Source organism: Lissotriton helveticus, chromosome 3_1 (assembly GCF_964261635.1).
Source record: "Lissotriton helveticus chromosome 3_1, aLisHel1.1, whole genome shotgun sequence".
Lineage (NCBI taxonomy): Eukaryota > Metazoa > Chordata > Amphibia > Caudata > Salamandridae > Lissotriton > Lissotriton helveticus.
The window spans coordinates 349,975,117-349,996,244 of NC_136061.1; the positions used below are offsets into that span (position 1 = coordinate 349,975,117).

Here is a 21,128-nt window from a genome sequence, read left to right on the forward strand (position 1 = left end):
ACCTGGAGGCTCATCTGCTGACGGTGATGCTGCTGGCTAAGCGCAGGGTGGCGATGCACCGGGCAGACCGAAGGTGCCCGGCAAAGATAAGAGACTTCGGCATGCTGCTTCCCGTCAGAGCTGCTTGACACATATTGGGAGCTGATGGCCACCTGCTCAAACCCATAAGACACATGGGCCCCCTTTGGTCACCTATATCAGACTTCCCAATACTGAGCCTGCAGATGTGATGGCTCCCCGACATTCCAAACTACTTGAGAGAGCGTCTACACATTCCTCCCCCCACAGTGACCTGTCAACCAGCTCTGTCAAAGAGGGGTGCGGTTCCTGCCCCCATCAAGGGAGGTGTGATGCTTTGGCGCACTAAAGTTTGCGCTATTGGGATATTGACAGTACTGAGTGGTGAGTTCTTCCCTTTCCCCGATTTCTTTCCATCCTGGCCTTTCCGCTCCTTTCATTCCCTTTTTTTTTCTCCTGTCTCCTATCCCTTCTACACTTTCCATCTCTCCCTTCAGCAGTAACAGCACTTCCTCTTGCAATAGCCGGGGGTCTAACCAGCTGCCAGAGTTAAAGTCTTTCTTATGCTATGGGTAACTAGACAGGCTTATGGAACATAGCCATATAAGTTTCATGCATCCTGTCGAGATTCCTTGTACCTCTCCACCCAGGGTGTGACGACTCATGACTGAGGTCTTTAAAAATCTTTATGGCTCATTATAACGTACGACATTGATAAATATTGTGCAGACTACTTAATCTTTTAAAGGGGCTCAATGACATTCCGTAGTATTATAGAATGTTGATGGTTTTTACTGGATATGGCTTGAAAGATGGGTAGCCTCTAAAGTCCACGTTATAATTGTGCAGTGGGTCAACCTCATTGCCGGTAGGTGTCAGGCTATCATATGCCTCTTGCTGATTTCGCTAGGGACTCCTGATCAAAATGTAAGTGTATGGATTGTGGACGGGATGTGTGGGAAGCAGAACAGAGGTGTTGTGAATTTCACTGCCTTCTTATGTATCTGAAAAGGTCTGATCTCATCTGAACTAGCCTCTTCAAATGTAAGGTGTTGCATTTTGGCATGTGGCGAATATGTTGTGGGAGAACGTGATGAGATTTGCCCAGAGACAAGGTCAATCTAACTTCTTCTCTGTACAGCTTGTTTTGATCATTCACCACTCTGCTGGTATAAAGCTCAAAGTGGGCTTTGAGGCTGTCTTAGGAGAAGACGTCAGATCTGAAACAGACTGAGCAGGCTCCCAGTGCCGAGGCTGGATTTCTCCCCCTCAAGATGTAGGGTCAAGTGACTGTGCCAAGGTGCCTGTTATCTGGCTTGAGGCTCTGGTCTTGTCTCTCTGGTGCCCTTTCTGGGGTCAAGGTATCTCAAGAACAGTGGCTTGGATGATTGCAGAGGTATTTAGTGGCGGTTCAGGGCACTAGGCATGGTTGTCTTGGTGATTTTCCTTGACCTGAAGCAGATGCTCTGCTCGAAGTTGAACCTCAATGAGAAGATCCCCTGCATGTTTTTTATTGAGTAATGTGGTTCCAGGTGTGGCTTTCACTAGTGGAGATTATTGCCCACTGACGTCTGTCATTAAGGAACACATTCAGGACTCCACATCTCAGGGGTCTCTAGAGGACTAGAAATCCCACCCTTTTCTCAGTTGGGATTGATGCCCTGGTCGGTTAAGGGCTCGGAAAAGCTTTGACACTGCATTCTGTAGTGTGCTCAGTGTCTTACCTCTTTGGTACCTGATGGTTTTCTTGCACGCTAAGCTGGTATCCTGGTTTGGTCTATTGTCAAACAAATTACATATTCGAAAGTGATGTGACCAGGTAAAATTTGCAATTGGAACAGCAAGTAACCCGTAAATTCAGAGGACTATCCAAATGAATTAGGATACCTTGATTTCGTCAAGGACAAAACCGACAAACAACTGATCATCATTTTGTGGTTCCTTCTTTCTGTTAACGTGTAAGCTAAGTGACCTTAGGACCTAACCTATGCAACTAGTCCTCATCTTTCAACTGATGTATCAGAGTGAAAAACACTGGAAGCATCATTTTCTATGAAATATAAAAAGGAGAAGCCACTGTGGGCAAACTAGAAGGACGCAGGCCACTTGTTGACTAATTAAGTGACCTTCAAAAGGAGGATTGATCAGGCAGGCAATTTAAGACCATCTTTGGCTAGTTCCAGAGCAAATCTTAAAACAACACACAGTTTCCCCTTCCATGAATTATTATCCTCTCTCTTACAGTGTGCTGCCTAAAGATTCCAATGGCTGTGTAAATTGATTTATTACATGAGTTTCTAGCAGTCAAAATTACATCTGACAATTTGTTGGGTGATAGGTATGAATCAAGGCACATTCCCTCAATCTCTAAAAAAGGTAGAGGGACAGCACTTTTACATACACCCTGCACCCCTCTCCTCCAACATCTCCCTCACGATGAGGTAGAGGATGCCAGGGCATTTCAGTTCTGAGTACACCAAGTTAGTTCAGCTAATTAAGATCAGGTCTCCACTGCCTTGATCTTTTGACATACCCCTATGATTAAAAGAACATGTGTAAAAGCATAATGAATTGCAGACAACCACCGTAACCCTCAAATGCTTCTCCTAACCATTCCCCAGTGGAGATAATGAAGAGGGGAAACTTTCTTACACAACCTCAGAGCCACCGTGAGTCTGAAGCAGCAGAAAACAGAATGAAAATACTCCATTCCTACCACGACATGCCTATGTTTTGCAGAACTTCATTAGGAAAATGCACAATGTGCCTGCTCAAAGACACGATCCAGTTTGGATAGTCTAGGGGTCCGCCAAATCGGTGCTAGAACAACAATCTTGACTTCCTCAAACATGTTGTGGTACTGCAGATCTAATATGGTCCCCCCTTTGCTGGTAAGGACTATTCCTCCATCCAGAGGGCTATATGAAGAGATGGCAGGAAAGAGGGTTTGATAAGTAGAGGTGTTCAAGCATGAGAGCATAACCTCAATGAACAATCTATAAGGCATACAGGCCACAACCTAACCACCTACATATCCTTTGCGACCATAGCAGTTTTATTGGTGTTCAATTATGGTTTCTGGTGTCTGATTGAATCTGTGCAGATTGGGGGGGGGGTGGATGTCATCTCCTGGTACATAGGCAACTTTGAAACTTTCAGTACAGCTGGCATGTTAAAAACTGTGGTCTTGACCTGCCCTGAAGTTCTGAAGTACTCCAAACAGGAATCTGCGTTTTCACCAAATAGTCTCCAGTAAGTTGGCTGGTAGGTTACCTAAAAACCAGTGTCCAGTCTTTACAACTATACGTTTCTTCACAATCCTTGATCAGTTACACATAAGGACGCTTCACAAGGTAGGGCAGTTGTGTACCCAATGACTGTGAAAAACGAGAACTGACAACAGATCCTTGTGGTGATGCCCTCATATCTCTGTATCATAACATCCGTAGAGAGTGAGTAGAGAGAGAGCATTGCTGGTATCACTTAAATCAATAAGGGAGCTGTTCCTTTGAAAAATATGTGAAGCCTACAAGATCAGGGTGGAATGTTATTACTAGGATGTGGCCAAGAAGGGAGAGTAAATACCTTTGCAGGGCCCCAACTAAAATTTAAGGTAGTTCACTGTGAACCTACTACCAATGTCCGATCCTGAATGTCTGGGCAAGGCGAGAACCTGCTTCCTTCAGTCTAGGTAAGACTTTTTGATTCTGCAGAAAGACCACCTATGGGGTTGAGATCTTGGTAAAGACCCAAAGGGCACCAGTACAATGGAAGTGTAAAGTCTGGTGGTATTATGTTATGTGAATTTGTAGTACGTGGCTAATTACCTGTGAGGGCGCCAGGCGCTGAGCAGGGCAGGCCTGAAGAGGAGGGGGGCGGGGGGGTAGGAGATCATGCCTGATTCATCTCAGGAGGTTCATTAGTAAATTCATAAGGGAGGGAAGGTGCTAAGGTAATACAGGAGTTTGTTCCAGGACTTGGCTGCGAGGTATGAGAAGGAGCGTCCTCAGCTTCTGGTCTTCTTAATGAAAGGGAGGTGTGCTTTTGTCTGGGACACAGATTGAAGGTGCTGGTGGATTGGTAGAAGTTGAGGCAGTGGCTGAGGCAAGCTGGACTAATATGGAGATCTTTGTAGTCGTGGGTAAGTAGCTTGAACTTGCATCTTCCCTGGGCTGGGAGTCAGTGGAGATTGTTGAGTTGTGGAGAGACAAGGTTATGTCACAGTGAGGTTCAGGATGAGTCTGGCGGTGGTGTTCTGGGTGTTAAGGAGTAGAAGAAGAAATGGGCTTGAATTCAGACATAGGGGCTGTTTTTGTAATCAAGTCTACTTGTGATAAGAGCCTGGGAGACGTTCATCTGGTGTAAGGATCCACTTGAAAATCTTGTATAGCGTTCACAGGATGTGGAAGCATGATAGAGATGGCATTTCTTAGACCTGTTATCCTTGGTGTGATTTCCCCTGATGTTTTGCCTACTGACATGTTTTTGCCGACTTCGATTTTAAAGGCCTCAGGAATCTCAGCACTAACACTGCTAACTAACCAGTGCTAAAGTGCACATGTTCTTTACTTTAAACATGGTAATATTAGTTGTATCCTCAATTGACATATTTGATTTACTAGTCCTAGCAAAGTGCACTCACTGCATGTGCCCAGGGCATGTAAATCAAATGCTGCTAGTGGGCCACTCATTCGAGTAGCACTTTAAACAGGTCTTAGGCCTGCTACTGCAGAGCCTGTGTGTGCAGTTTTAAACGGTTATATCAACTTGGAAACTTAACCTACTTGCCAGGCCCAAACCTTTGTTTTGATTACATATAGGTCACCCCTAAGGTTGGCCCTGGCCAGCCCATTGGAAGGGTGCATTGCATTAAAAAGTAGAACATGTATGTTTGAGTTTTACAGGTCCTGTTAGTGAACTATACTTAAATTTGTTTTCAACGGCTGCGAGGCTTATCTCTCCCATAGGTTAACATTGGGATTGCCTTACTTACATTTTATAGGTGTAATTTCCAATTTGGAAGAGAGTGACAACCCTAAGTTGGTGACCATGGACTCAAAATTCAAAAACACAACTGATGGTGAAGTTTGTTTTTAAAATGCAGTTCTGAAAATTCCACTTTTAGAAAGTGATCAGGTAATGATGCCTACAAGGGATTCTTTTTTTAAATCAATATCAGAGTACAATTTAACCAAATAAATTATCCTTAAGCCCCAATTCGTGGCTTAATGCAAACAAATGTTTAGAAATTAATTGATTCATTAAACAACAAATATACCATAAAACAAATACATTCAGTCAAGGAAACAATAATACAAGGGTGTATACTTGAAAAAAATGGACTTCATATAGAAAATTATATTATATAAAAGGGTGCATAATACAATTCACAAAATGGCAAAAATAACTGAAATTAACATTTTTCTGTCATGAATACTTTTGCCAAAACCCTTTTAAGATATTAGAAAAGAAGAACATCATTGACTATAGCAATGAACTTTTCCTGAGACATTAATTACAAAGAAAATTTTTTGGTCTTTATAGTGAAGACATTTGTAAGACCATCATGACATAAGATCTTTTGTGTACTGATGACCCTGATAAACTAAGAGCCTAATCGTGAGATCCAAAATCATGTTAGATGGCAGCAAACACTATTTGCGACGCACCTCAAAAAGGAAGATTACTTGCAATATGATCGCTAGTGGGGCAACCGCTCACCACAGGTTCTTTTTTCATCAAACGGAGATGCCTGTACTTACTGAGGTCTCAGTCGTCCACTTAGTCGGAGAGGTGCCTATGGCTTGCCAGTCGTCCTCACTTACAAATCGACGGGAGAAAGTTGGCATTTTCTTGCTTAAACTATTTGGTGCCTCTGCTGGTCACTGGGATACTCGTCTGGGGTGAGTAACAGCTGACTTCTTGCATTCCCTCTAGACAGCCACACACAAAGGAAGGGCAGGTGTGACTGAGTAGCTATTTGCATGTTGATAGGACATCTTGACCAGGATGGGAGGGAGGAGCGGACACTACACCTGAAAGGGCTGTGTCCTGTTTCCACACAAAAGATTGCATACCCTCCTGCATTAAGTCTCGAACCAGGGCAGGGAAGGCAGGGCCTTGTGCACTTCAAAGCATCTCTTTGAAGTCTTTTTACTTCAAAGGTCCAACTGGGCATAAGCACAGGGCCTCTGACACCATCAACATCACACTTCTGAAACTGAGGACATTCTACCAGGAAGAAGAACTACTGTGCTGCCAAGAGGGACTGCCACTGTGGTGAACCGACCTGCTGCTTCTTGCCTGGGAGTGAGAAGGAGTGAACCTGCATCTCTACATCCTAGAACATAAGTACTTTCCAAGAGCTTGCTGGCTTGCCTACTGTTATGATGTCTCAAGGATATCAAAGACTTCACCTTCATCTTTAACTCAGCACCTGGACTTAACTTGCTGTAAGTCTTGCTCTGCCAAGTGATGCCAATCGTCCAGGGCCCTAAGAAGTGAGCTTGAAGTGCTCCATCTGCCAGAACCTGCGCATCAACGCAACTGCGCCGGTCGGAACTGACGACTAAACTCAAACTGGAAACCTGTGCCTAAGTGCAAGGAAGGAGGACATGGATATAGCAGAAGCATGCATGGCTGGTGTGCAAAGATGGTTTTCCAACTTCAGAGGCCGTTTCTGGCCTGACCACTAGGTGGCAGATTAGCGAAAAGTACAACTTTTTCTTCTTCAGCACTGACTCGTTCACAGATTTAAACATTTGAATTAAGACCAGCAAGCAGCAAACAGTAAAATAGTAGCGGAAGCATGAGGCTCACCTTATTTAAGTAGGTTCCTGAGCACCTCCGGTGGAAGTCACATTTCTGATCTTGTCTGGGCAACAATGTCTTGCAAAAGTAAAGTACATCCTCCATGTTGGTGCCTCGGATGCCTGTGCTTATGGACTACCGCACAAAGAGTGATGCCATCTTACTATCACGCTATCAGAATTGAACTTCGATAGGTGGCACGCAGTTTTCTTTTGGCAGTGTGATGAATGCTGTGATGAACTGTAATGCACCTTGCTTAGCGATAGCCAATCTGTTGCTACAGCAGGCAAAGGATAGAAAAGCTGGCTAGAACTGTGAAAAGCCCTGGCTCCAGACATAATTTTAAACATCTCTTTAAATCCAACAAAGATTTCTCTTCCAAAGTTTATGATTCTAGAACATAGGCAGCACTGCTTGTTGGTTTAAGTAAAAGTCACTTTAGGAATAAACCAGAAGGTTATTTATGCCACTGAAGATATGGTTCCTTTGTCAGGAATACTTGTATCTTCATTTTTGTGGCTCTGTTATAAGTGAGGCCTACACGTTGCTAGTATTGTACTAAGGGATGGAAGCTGGCCGAACCTGCTGAATAAACCCAGCATGAATTTGATTATTTTGTTAAAAGTATAAGTAAAAGTTGACCCAGCTCCCTTAAGAAGTGCAAAACTACCTCCAGGTGGATCCAAACAAAGTAGTATTTCGATCATGCTTGAAGCAGCAGATATGTGATAGTATCTACTGATGCTGGATTGGTAAGTAGTTCAAGCTACTGATGCCAAGGCCAGAAGCAGAACCTTTTACATTTTTGAAAATATTATTCATTGTGGACACCTACAAGTGCTTTGAAGCATCCATATTTCTTAATTCTAAATACTCGGCAACAAATAAGTTAACTGTACAAAGTTGGAGTTGAGGTGTATCACTTTGTCACTCTTAGAAAAGAGTTGTGGATGTACATGTAATATGAAAGACTGTCATTCGTCTCTTCTATGTATGCAAACTTGTATCCGCGTCCCTAGGCTGGGGACCAAGTTAGAGGGCATAGCTCCATCATGTGAATCATGTGAATTTGCTTAAGCAAAGAAAGTGGACAATGGATTCAAAACAACCTCAAACCCTGCACCACCTTGCTACTATTGTTTGCTTGCTAAAGTCTGAGTTTGCTCTCAAGGTAAATAGTTCAGGAAGCTCACCAGAATTGAAGACAAGGACATCTACTGCACACCTACCTCCCACACTCTTGACAAGCAGTTTTGTTCCTTTTGATGACTCTGCCTGAATGTTGGCAAGCCCGGAAGGTGATGCATGTGTTTTTCACTTCCCAGTACCTTTGCCTCTCTCTGAAAGTAGCTGGAACGTTTATCACCCTTGTTTCGCCACATAAAGCAAGGATGTATTAGGCAGTGCAGTTCATGCACTAGCCTACGTGCCTATGCTATCAAAAAGTGCATTTTATCATTTTTTAAACTTTTTCTGAACAACCGCTGGGTAGATCTACTTCTGCCTTGAGAAATGATCCCTGCCCATGTCATGCAAAGGTATAAGAAATGTTTTTTTCTGCATTCATGGACCGTCCCAATACATGCATGCTATTGATGATGGCAGCAGTAGCATTAATTCCAGCAGATACAGTCTGGCTTAATCCAGTTGTCATAGTAAGGGGAGAAGTGAATGTTTGAATGCCTACTTGATGAGCGTTGATGGAGCATGTATTAGGCCAAAGTGCAGTAGCTGGAACTGGCAATGCCAAGTTTCTACTATGAATCTGAAGAATTGTCAATGGTTTAAGTGGTTAATCTACCTGCAGACACGCTGAGATGAATGTATTGTCAATGCTTTAGAAGGGGAACGGTTTGCTGAAAGACTTTGTTAATTTGAGTAGATTGAAAATGGGCAACAACTGCCTGATTTTTTGCAGATGAAAAACACTGTGTAGCAGTCCCTGTTCCTCTTGTTTGGACATCTTCGATATGGCTCCCTTGAACAACTTCATCAAAACCTCCTCCATCAAGACAATGAGATGCATGTGGTTATGTCTTTGCCAGGAGAAGCTCTGTGTGAACTCTTAAGAGCAGTCAAAACATATGATGTCCAGCTCCCACTTGTCTGAAGTGATGCCCTGCAGACAAATGATGTGAAAATAGGATACTACCAAGGAAAGGAAGAGAAGGTCGGTACATGAGAGAAGTTATGTCTTGTCAATCTGGTCCACCGTTTGAGAGTTAGGCTGATCTACACCATGTATTTTGTAGCAGAATTGGTAGACTGAAGTTGCTGCTAGAATTTATATTAACCCGAAACAGCAGGAGAAATGGTGTTAGGAGTAACCTTTCCTCTTGTACAATGATCTGACACTGGAAGTCCAACATACACATTTTCTCACTTGCAGCAAAGCAGAGGTCCTCATTGCCCCAACACTGGATATAACTGATGTGGGACATCATCCACATGCTTCCTGAACTGGGAGTGGTTATCAAAAGGCATGACTAGTACTGATAGCGGGAAGTGCATTTGGACTGATGTAATGTGTAGCCAGCTGTGACATCAGGATAGCTACCACCAGAGCGGCATCTATTATAAATGAATGACTGCAGTTTGTTGTCAACACAGAGAGAAGTGATACTCCTTCAGAAACCACTGAGGTATTACAATGACTGACAGCTTGTATGGTTATTCCACATAAATCAAAGACAATACCTTTACTTGGGCAAAGTGGGATGCAAACCATTTCTTGATGAGATTTTGTTTTTTATTACGTATTGTAACTTTCTCTTCAATGAGAAGATGGGATCTGACGGTCCGTCATGTGGGAGATCAAAGGAATCCAAGAACCCACCAGATCATCATAATGATTAGATGAGCACATTTCAACTTCCTGATCGCCCTCTGCTATACCACTATTGTACTGTCGGAATTTGACTTCTTGCACCTATGTTTCCAGGAAGGTGGCACTACTTGCAGGGTCTTCGCTTTTTAGTGTCCTGACAAGTGGATTTTTGGAGAACGGAGGCACTTCCAATTATGGTTCTAGCACAGGAAACCCATTAAGAAAGTGGTGCGCTTCCTATTCAAATTATTCAGTCTGGAAGGATCTGAACGCCATACTACTAATCATTAGATTCCACTCAGCTTTGTTCCTTCTCCTTAACATGCACAATAGGATCTTTCTCTATTTCAACAAGGTTTCTTTGTCTCAATATTTATTCATACATTAAGACTAGTCCGGTGGCTGCAGTGGAACAGGTTCATGTATGGCGGGAGGGGTTTCTACGGTCTCTCCTTGTGTTTTCTCCACCTGACAGCCTGACCTCTCGAGTAGGTTAGTATACAGAGCATGCAGAACTAGTCACCACAAGAGAGTCAAGAGGAATATATTCAAGTATGTCCTCCTAATCCAGTCATGTTCACCCAAAAAATTATTGGCCGTACATTACAAGTGTCTCACTAGTCCAGACTTAGTGAGGGAGTACTCGAACCAGGTCATCAAACAGATGTGTGAGAACATACAGAGCATGCAGTCAGACCTCTGAATGGGTGGCGAAGAGGGATTGCATTGCCTCTAGATTTCCCAAGGGACAACCTTGCTTTTAGTAGACCTAGTTTTCTGGAACATGTGCCTCCAAACTGATCCCTACCAACAACCCATAAATCACTATCCATCAAATCATGGAATAACTCATCACAACTTTGAGTCAATCTCTAAATCAATGACATCTCTACCTCTTGCAAACACATAGGCAGCAAAGGTAGAGAGTATTTGTGGGAACCAGAGGCAGAGGACAGGATAGCATTAATATTTAGAGACCAGGAAGGGCACAGTTTCATAGACGACCCAGGCTATGCACCTTATCCTGCATCCAAAGAAATTTCAGGCCACCACAGTAATACATCGTCTCTAATCTAAGTTGAAGAACATCTACACAAGACCATCCATCACCATGGCTTGGATGCACCAGACAGGGCTATAAGGCCATATTAATGGCAGCATGTTTGCAATATAAATCAGAACATAACATTGCAAATATGGAGCATCCAGAAAGATTTGCTTTGCCTCCATGCCTGGTAAACTCTTAATAAGGATATTCTTTTTTGCTTTGCTGGGTGTCTCAGCCATGGTGGAAAAGTAGTAAACCTTGCCCTGGGCCAACTACCCTGGTAAAGAGCCTAGGGAGTTGCCAGCAAACCTGCAATTGATTGTAGAGGTACGTATAAAAGTCTATGGAGAAAGAAAAAGCCACAAAGTAACTGACAAGGGTCTTTAAATGGTGTACGAAATCAAACTTACCTGCCAGACGCCGCCACCGCCAGGAGTCATTGTAAGGCAGCCAGGCACCTAGAAGCACGCTGCCACCGCCAAGAGTCACTTTGCAGCAGACTACACGCGCCGCCGCTCCGGGACCACAATTCCCGGCAGCCTACGCAGCGGCGCGCCTTGTGACACCGCGAGGGCGCCAGGAGGCGCACATAAGCGCCACAGGAACCGGCGGAGCGGGGGAGACGAAATCAAACTTACCTGCCAGACGCCGCCACCGCCAGGAGTCATTGTAAGGCAGCCAGGCACCTAGAAGCACGCCGCCACCGCCAAGAGTCACTTTGCAGCAGACTACACGCGCCGCCGCTCCGGGTCCACAATTCCCGGCAGCCTACGCGGCGGCGCGCCTTGTGACACCGCGAGGGCGCCAGGAGGCGCACATCAGCGCCACAGGAACCCGCTTCGCGGGACGCCCGGGGCGAAGCCCGGGCAAAGGGCGGGCCCTCTACGGCCCTCATCGGCAGGAGGAGGCAGGGGCAGGGCTAGAAACGCTGCAGGAAATATTACCTCAAGTAAGACTTATGGTTTTAAGATTCTCCTACGTGATATTATAATCGTACAAAAGTGAGTTTGTGTGTATATTGTAAACATGTCTACAAAATCTAAGGAAGCCCCGCAAAACACTCTTGACAATTACCTTGTCCAAACTGTTAAAAAAATAAATACGCAGAGGAGAAATTCTTTGGGGTTGAGCCAATCCCCAGACCTACGATGTCTGTCCCCCTCTGCATCTATTCTGATTGATGACACCATTCTGCAGGAAGCTCATCATGAGGGCATAACTAGTGGCCCTATTTCTCAAGGAACAAGTGGCACACCTGCTAACGTAGTCCCGGCCTCTGAGGTTCCCAATGTAGAGGCTGAGAGTGACATTGATATTGACTCCGATCAGGAGAAACAGACTTGTGTCTCATCTGACGAGCAGACACCCAAAGGGTGTGCCACCAGGCCAAGACGATTATGTACCAAAAACCCACCTAAGCAGGGTGGACCACGACCGGGGATAAGAAGGAAGAGGGCTATTACCCCAAAGCCAAAGCAAGTGAACACTGTGGAGGACAAACTAAATCATACATCTGAGGACGCTTTTTTTGAAAGAATCGCTGATTTTCTTGAGTTAAAAATCAACGCTATTATTAAACCCTTAATATCAAAAATTGACAAACTGCAAGCGGAGATTAAGAAACTGGGTGGACTCCATACTACGGTTGCAGGTGGGGTAGAAAATATAACTATGTTAGTCACAAACTTGAGTAATAACACAGGGGGAAATGTTGTCAGAGAGGCTGTAAGTGATAGCGCAGGGATCCAGTTGCCAGAAGAGAACTCACCGCCTCATCCACCAACACCGACTGTTAACAGCGAGGGTTCTCTATTAGTCAACATTCCAACAGATAGAACCCCTTCTGTCAGCATCCCCCCAGTAAATGCTCACTCAACGGACCCCCTACAATTTATAGTTGAAGCCACACCAGTGGTTTTAGTTTTAGCGAATGTCCCTCCTCTTGAAGGGGGAACAGCGGAAAGCTCCACTTCTCTCACAAGCAAGGCCTTACACTGGTTAACCAGTAACATGCGGCTAGCTCCAGGGGGAAAGTACCATCTGGCAAGCGTAATCAAGTCAGCAACTAGGGGTCCCCTGGTTGGGAAACCGGCCGAAAAAGTTTAAAGGGGACTGTGTGGCAGTGAGCTTTTCAAATCAAGACGCCCTTCCCAACATTCTTGCTAACTTATTCCCTCCCCAACGCAGACAGGGTACTGTTGTTCCCTTAACCTTAAAGTTTTTTTATGGTGAACAGCAGAATGTTACCCACCCAAGGACTCCTGCGCCAGGGTGGGATAGAAATTGGGATTCAAACCTCAGATGGGGGCAGGACACAAGGTATAACGTAGCAGCCCATCATTCCCATTTAGCACAGCACAATCCTTTTGTAGAACCTCTTCAACTGTTTAATCGCTATGCCCCATTATCCTTCATGGATCAAAACGATTGACTCTCTCCCAGACAAGACAGTAATGGTGAGGGTCTTCCGCTTGCCTTCAGATCACTAGATCGGAACTCTACAGGCATTAGGGTCTGCAGAATCATGAGCTGGAATGTCGCTGGCCTCAGAGCCAAATACAATGATAAGAACTGGCTGGAGGTAATTAGACCCAACGACATTCTTGCTTTTCAAGAAACCTGGGAAACGTCAGACAGACTTGCTCTGGACGGCTTTTCCCATTTCACTGTACCGGCAGTTCCTAGTAAAACAGGAAGGGCGAAGGGGGGCTTGGCTATATACATCTCCCTAGATATTCAAGGGAAGCCAAGACAGATTAAAACTAATTCAATAAATATCTTAGCGGTTGAACTAACTACACCAAATTCACAGCCCAGATTATTTGTTAATTTTTATAATTCTCCTGTCAGTCAAATCCCAAACGAGCATTTGGTAACTCTAGAGGAATTCCTGTCTACCCACAGTGAGAATAGTGTCCATGGGTTTGAGGTGATCCGTATGGGTGATTATAACATCCATCCATGCCATGTGGATTGCCATGTGGAACACGAGGATTTTTCCCCCTATTCCTCTACACCGCATTTCGAACACTCATCACGTGGAGAGGCTTTGGAATCGCTCCTAGCAACTTTTAATCTTTATGAATCACATAGTTGCCACACAGGCTCGAGGTTACCAACATACGTGGGTAACAACACAGGCACAATTGTAGATTATATTTTTTTATCTTCTAGTATTCTGCCTGAAGTGTTCAATTATAAGGTAGAAACTTCAGTTTTTAGCGATCATAATCCCGTAATTTTAGAGATTGTATCACAGGGAGTTTTGGGAAAGAGGGTGATTGAAGCTTTATGTGTGACAGATCTAGTCCTGAGAGATCAGAATCGCAGACTGAAATGGGATCAAGTAACCCCAATCACCTTTTTACAGGATACTCTGGCTAAAGTTGAGGGGGAGGTTGCAATTTGCTTGGATAATAATAACTCTGCTACTACCATGATAGAGGCTTTCAATGTTATCTGCCGTCAGGTCAATTTAGACCTGACCGTAAAGAAAAAGCCTAATATGCTCAGGGGCCCAAAATGGTTTGACTCAAATTGTTCCAAGGCTCACTCAATCCTCCTGAAAGCCCTAAAAAATAAACCAAGAGATAAAGAGCAGATAGCATCACTGAGGAAACAATACAGTTATGCTATCAGGACGAGGAAATCTGAGATTAAAAAGGAGGCCTGGAATGACTTATTGTCGCCTGATATACAGAGAGATAGCGCTAGATTTTGGGCAATAATAAACCATCCATACTTCGTGGGACTAGAGAATCAGAGAGCAGACTGCATCATACCTGACGAACAGTGGGTCACACATTTCAGTAACATTTATAGCTGTCCTGATATCACTCCAGGCTGTGAAATGCAATTCACACAAGCAGTAACTACCATCTCTCCTTTTAGTTTAGAGGAGGTAAAAAAAGCAATTAATGACACACTCTATAAAAAGGCACCGGGGCCCGATGGGGTTCCCGCAGATTTCTTTAAGAGTGGCCCTGAACTAAGTGCCAAAATTCTCACAAATATTTTTAACGCTACAACGGATCTTATCTTTCCTACTAGTTGGGCAAAGTCCACGATAATTCCGATCTTTAAAAAAGGACAGAGAACAGACCCGGCCTGTTATAGGCCAATCTCTCTCATTGATTCCAGTGTCAAAATCCTGGGAAGAGTCCTTTTAGGAAGACTGACTCAGCTTTTAGAAGGGAAGGGTGTCCTATCAAATGCACAATATGGTTTTAGAGCCAAAAGAGGAACTTTAGATCAGTGCCTAAACCTAGAACTGATCATAAATAAATACGCAATCGCCAAGGGGGGCTCTCTGTACATGGCCTTTATGGACCTCTCCTCAGCTTTTGACCTGGTTAACAGGGCTAAGCTGTGGGGGGTCCTTCTGACCATGGGCATTGACGCTCCTTTGGTCGGGTACCTGGCCGAGTTACATAGGGATCTTATGACCTCGGTCAGAGTGACCAGGGAAGGGAGATGCACTTGCCACAGAGAGGGGGGTTAGGCAAGGGTGTATCCTTGCCCCCCTCCTCTTTACTCTTTATATAAACGATCTTGAGGCAGTCCTGGCAGCTTCCCACATCGACATTCCGCGTGCAGGTGAGACAGATACCTGTCCTCCTGTACGCGGACGACGCAGTCCTCTGGGCACGCTCCGGAGTGGCACTATATAAACTCCTTTCATCCTTTGGGGATTTCATGTCCACGTTGGACATGAAAACCAACACAGATAAATCTCATGTAATGATTGCAGGAGCTGCAGGCAGGAAAAGAAAGTCGAAAACATTTTTTTGTGCTAGGAAAGAGGTCAGGAGAGTTCCATCTTTTCCATACTTAGGGGTGACCTTTGATGAAAAGGGCACGTGGGGCCCCCAGCATTCCGTCAAAAGCAACGCTGTGGCAAGAGCGGCCGCTGGGTTGCTTGGCTTTGCTAAAAAACTTGGAGCCCGCCCCATGGAAAGCATTATAAAGGTCGATAAAGCTAAATGTTTGTCGGTTGCCCAATACGGTTCTGTTATTTGGGGGTACACTAATCATGATAAAATCCAGAAAGTAGAAAGTAAATTTCTGAGAACCCTGCTTTCTGTCCCTCAATCGACTTCCACCTATATAATACATACAGAGCTTGGATTGGGCTATATAACCGACATTTTAAAACTAGCCCCAGTTATTGGATGGTTGAAAATTTGGCTCAACCAGGAGCTAACATTAAATCATATCATCTTAAAAGATTGTTTAGCCCTGGATAGAGCCCATAACATTCCGTGGGTAAAATACGTTCATATGCAGCTAATTTTAGCCGGCCAACCTGAACTTTTCTCATCTCCACATTTGATAAAGCAGGAAGATTTAAAAACAGTAAAAAATACCCTGACAAATTTTTATGTTTTGGAGAGGGAAGCCACAGAGCTAAATAAACCCATGGTTAGGAAACACTGTATGTTGACATCTGTCCCAGGAATGGAACCATACCTTTTCCTGGTAACTAAACCATACCATCGTTTCCTTCTAACGAGATTTCGTTTTGATCTGATTCACTTCATTCTGGGCAATTTTAAAATATGGAATAGACCCGATAATGCTGAACCATGTGATTGTGATCACTTTTTCACCCAGGATACGATTCATTTTATCATGTTCTGCGGCCATTATACTGAGATTAGAAAAAAATACCTGCTTCCTATTTTGTGCAATTTGGGTTTTACTCAGGTAAAACCAGCCTTGATGTTCCTGCAACTCCTTCCTAATGTAAAAGTAGCTTTTCATGTTGCTAGTTTTTTAGTTGCAGGAGCACGCATAAACAAGCACCGTACAAGAACTAGGCATCTTATTCCTGAATATTGATTACTTTTTTATATCTTACTGATTTTAATATTCTTAACATTTTTGCATAACTTATTTTGTACATTGTGATTTTAGAGTTTTAAACATTGACTGTACTAATTTGTGTTCTGATGAAATGTTGTTATGTATTAATGCTCGTTCTTTTATGATTTTTAATAATCGAATAAAGATAATTGACTGACTGACTGGTGTACATCTGTAGGTAGCAGAAATGAAGCCAATAATCAGAAAATGCCACCAAACAGCTGAGCCATGCTGGGATCAGAGTTTAAGGCCTCTCTTATTACCTCTGTAGCCTATTGGTTGATAGGCTACTTACAATACTGATTAAATGTATGCATTGTAAAATCACTCATAACATTTCTACGGGGATACCAGCTGAATGACTGGAAATAATTCAAGCAATGAAAAATTCAATTGAGTAGTCAAAAGACAACCACTCTCGCTATAGTGGAGGACTTCAATGTGCAGTGCAGTACATTTTGTATCTTTCACAGGCAGAGAGCACACCGTAAAATCCTCACAAGCAAATACCTCAGCAAGATGAACTGTACATAAATATATATTTAGAAAATGAAAATATGTGCCACAATAGGTCAAGGACCCATAAAAAACAGAGACTGGCTCCTTGTATCACAAAGTGTCTGACCTCCACCAGCATGCTCAGCAGAGATTTTTTGTTGTCCGCCCAGAGCGAGGGGAGCTGTCCAGCACTCGGAAAGTAGCAGCAGCTTGTGAACACTGTGATCTCGGGACAATGGCCAAATGTAACACTGTAATCCTGAAAAAGAGATGCAATACAAGAGGAGTAAGAGGAGTATTAAGAGCAGTAAATACACACATCGCAAAGCACTGGAATTATACATGACAAATGCTGCACCTGTCCTACCCAATGGTTTAGTCTAGGCAGATAGGTGCTGTAAGGCGCAGCGGCTATGGGCCTTGGAGGGCAATGATGACCTGGAAAAGCATCCTCTCTCTGGTCATAATTAATAGCAAAATCATTGAACTCACTATTATGATGCAGTCTGCATCATACTGACAAGTCCTAAATAGGGTAATACTTACAGATGATTGCTGTAGATCTGACAGAGATCTCCTTTTGGGAGGAAGTCACTATTCATCAATCATGGTCAACACTTCTACATGAAGGCAGTACATTAGGGAGTGCACAGAAATGTGATGTGTAAATGTGGTTAGTACAGGTTAATGCAGGAATAAAATGTAATTATCGTTATGAGGTTTTGGTGGGCATCCATTCTCTTGCACATCAAGTTGAGGTCAACAGTGGCATGGTAAGTTTTTAATTTGGTTCAGACCATGCCATAATGTAGGCTTTGGGGGCTATCTTCTATTCTGTAAAGATGAGAAAGAGGAGAATATCAATGAGAGAAGAGGCTTTCAACTGAGTGGCGAGGAAAGGAATATAAACGAAATGCAGCTCAACGAAAGTGAGTAGTAGCCGACTAGATAATTATTCTCAGAGAGAAGGAGCAATGTAGAGTGAGTTGCTTCTGGGTAGACAGAGGGTTGACAAAAGGAGGACACCTGTGAGTACCAGGGTGAGAAACGTAGAGTATGCTCTGTTCTGGTTAAAAATAATATGGATTCTTGGCAATAGGGGGGTGGTGGGGGTGACCTGTCAAGGTGGAATGCAGTGTGTGACATTAAGTTGAGTACTTTTGCAAGGTGGATAAGGACATATTGAGAGGTCAAGGTGCCTAGATTGCTCAGGACCAGACTGATGATAAAGATTTTGGTACCAGGGAAGATATGCTGCTAGAGGCTGTGGACATTGGGGAGGTATAAGAAAGAGATCGGTTGTTGCTGTGGTGACTTAAAATGAGTTACATACCACTGCTGAAGTGCATGATAAGATTATTGGGTTAGTAAATAAGCTAGAGATGCCAAGAATGTATGGATACATTGGCTAGTTCTCCACCCCGCCAATGATAATGCTAACGTCGACTTATTAGAAAAAGACATTTCTAATTGGCTATTGGCGGCTAGTGATATCCATGCCCCGCTCACTAAATTCTCACGGGCTAGTCACGCCGAAGCTCATAAATGGTTCACCACTGATCTTAAATCACAAAAATTATTGCTGCGTCAGCTGAAAGGAAATGGAGGCATAGTTATGCCAGCGAAGAAAGACAGTCTTATCTGTCAGCTCGCAGGATCTATAAGAAAACCTTATTGGCCGCTAAGACCTTGTACTTTTCTACAAAGGTGCTTACTGCCCCTAACAAACAGAGAAATCTTTAGGATTGTTATCGACCTTCGCAGCGATGACAGAATTTTACCCTGCTTGACCCCTACCCAAGAGCGGTGTAATGCATTGAACAGTTTCTTTGTGGACAAAATCGAAATGATGAGGGCGAGTATCCCCTCTGCAGTGCATGGGGAGCCTTTAGAGGTCAATCCTTATAATCCATCTATATTGGATCAATTTCCGAATATAGGCCTTACCGCACAGCCTCCTTCTCCTTCTTAATGAATCTCTTACGAAAGGGCAAGTACCTATTGCACTTAAAAAGGCCGTCTTAGTTCCTCTGCTCAAGAAGCCAGGAGCGGATCCATCTGTCTCTTCTCCCCTTTTTTTCAAAAATACTGGAGGCCCATGTGGCCAGGTGCCTTTCTAAATTCATTGAAAATTCCGATTACCTGGAACCTAATCAAGCCGGTTTTCGGCCGGCCCATTCCACAGTCAGTGATCCTGGCGGTGATGGATACCTTGAGAGCCAACGCTGATGAGGGAATCCCGCAGGCACTTGTGCTCCTGGATCTGTCGGCTGCGTTCGACGCGGTCGACCATAACATCTTATTGTACCGTATCGAACAAGCGGGGATCCGGGGAACAGCCTACGGGTGGATAAAATCTTTAACAGGCAGAACCCAGGCAGTGCAGCTTGGGAGCTATACGGCCCCTAACCGGACTACCTCATGTGGAGTTCCACAGGGTTCATCCCTGTCTCCACTATTGTTTAATTAGTATATCCGCCCCTTGATTCACTCACTTAATATCAGGAAAACAATAGTTTTTAACTATGCTGATGACTTACAGCTAGTTTTTAAGTTGGACTCCCAAAATGCAGCCGCTGAATTTCAAGCTACAATGTTGCATATCCAACGTTGGATGGACCAAAACCAATTGATGCTCAATCCCGGCAAAACAGAACTGGTGTTGCCTGGGAAGAGCTCCACTTGCTGGGGACCTCATTTCTGGCCCGGCGAATTAGGCCCTTCACCTCTCCTGTCTTCATCAGTGAAGAGTCTCGGGGTAACCATAGATGCTGATCTCTCTCTGAAGGGACATGTGGGCACCGTGGTCTCCTCCTCTCTTTTCCAATTATGCAAAATAAGGAAGATCGCGTACCTGTTGTCTCATCAAGCTTTGATTCAGGTGGTGATAGCACTGGTGCTTTCTCATCTTGATTTTTCCAATTCTCTTTTCACTGGCCTCCCTTTGGGCCTGCTTAATCGCCTTCAAATAATTCAAAATCAGGCAGCCAGACTGATCTACAGACAGCCGAGATGGCAGTCAGCCAGGATATTACTGCGTAACCTACATTGGTTACCTACAGCGCAACGCACCGCTTTCAAGTCTGGATGTAAAATCTGTAAGGCACTGCGCTGCACGAGCCCTAAGTTTCTCAATAGCCTAATTACTAGATATGTCCCTACACGCAACCTTCATTCCGCCAATATTCATCTTCTGTCTATCCCACCAATTAAACTGAAACGACAAGGCGGGCGTAGGTTTTCCTATTTGGCGCCTAGGCTTCGGAACTCACTTCCACTCTCAGTCAGGAACTGTGATAGTCTTCTGGGCTTCAGAAAGGCATTGAAAACCTGGCTCTTTGTGCAATCCGGCTAAATTGGTTCTCTGCAGTTGCTAGTGTATGAATAGCACCTTGAAGCCTACGGTGTAAGTGCGATTGATAAATGTATCTTAACATAACAAGAGGAAAGACTGTGGGTAAAACATATAGGGAAAGCAAATTTCCATTTCCACTTAATTGAGAATGAGGGAGTAAAGGCATGTACACTTGTGGATGGCTGTAACGTCTGATTTTTGTCTTGAGATGGTGATTGAACCAGGATGTGAAGGAGAGCCTAGTTACTTGGGCATGATTGGTTGAAGAGGACACAAAAACATAAACAAATAGACTATGCCCTTGAGGGAGCTTTGTAAATGAAGTGTAGAGAGAACCAAGAACTGACATTCTAGGACCTGTTGTAATGGTACAATGTCAGCGAATGTAGATCTAGGAGTCATAGGACATCAGCTATGTATGGAATGGTGTAATACATGTCAAGAGTTCTGCCTTACCAGCTGCTGATCCTACTTGCCACTGCTCCTTCACTCTCCTGTGCAGGGCTCTGAGAAATAAACATCTTAGGAGTTGGGAGCTACAGGATATCCAAGTAACACAGAAGTGGCTATCAACAAGGCAGGAGCTCCGCCAGTGATGCCCAATAATAGGAGCAGCAGTGGAGGTGACTGTGTCCAAGGCCACAGAAAGGTTTAAACAGAATGAAGACTGGTAAAATCGGAATTCCAGCAATTAAAATTAAACTATT

General features: G+C 44.0%; 1 protein-coding gene across 1 annotated transcript in view; it reads right to left on the minus strand.

Moving 5' to 3' along the window:
• Positions 1-21,128, minus strand: part of CPD (carboxypeptidase D) — a 626,198-nt gene that overhangs the window by 38,854 nt on the left and 566,216 nt on the right. Inside the window, exon 18 of the mRNA XM_078680013.1 lies at positions 17,194-17,325. Within this exon, the coding sequence (XP_078536139.1) occupies positions 17,194-17,325 (132 nt within the window). The remainder of the gene's footprint in view (positions 1-17,193; positions 17,326-21,128) is intronic.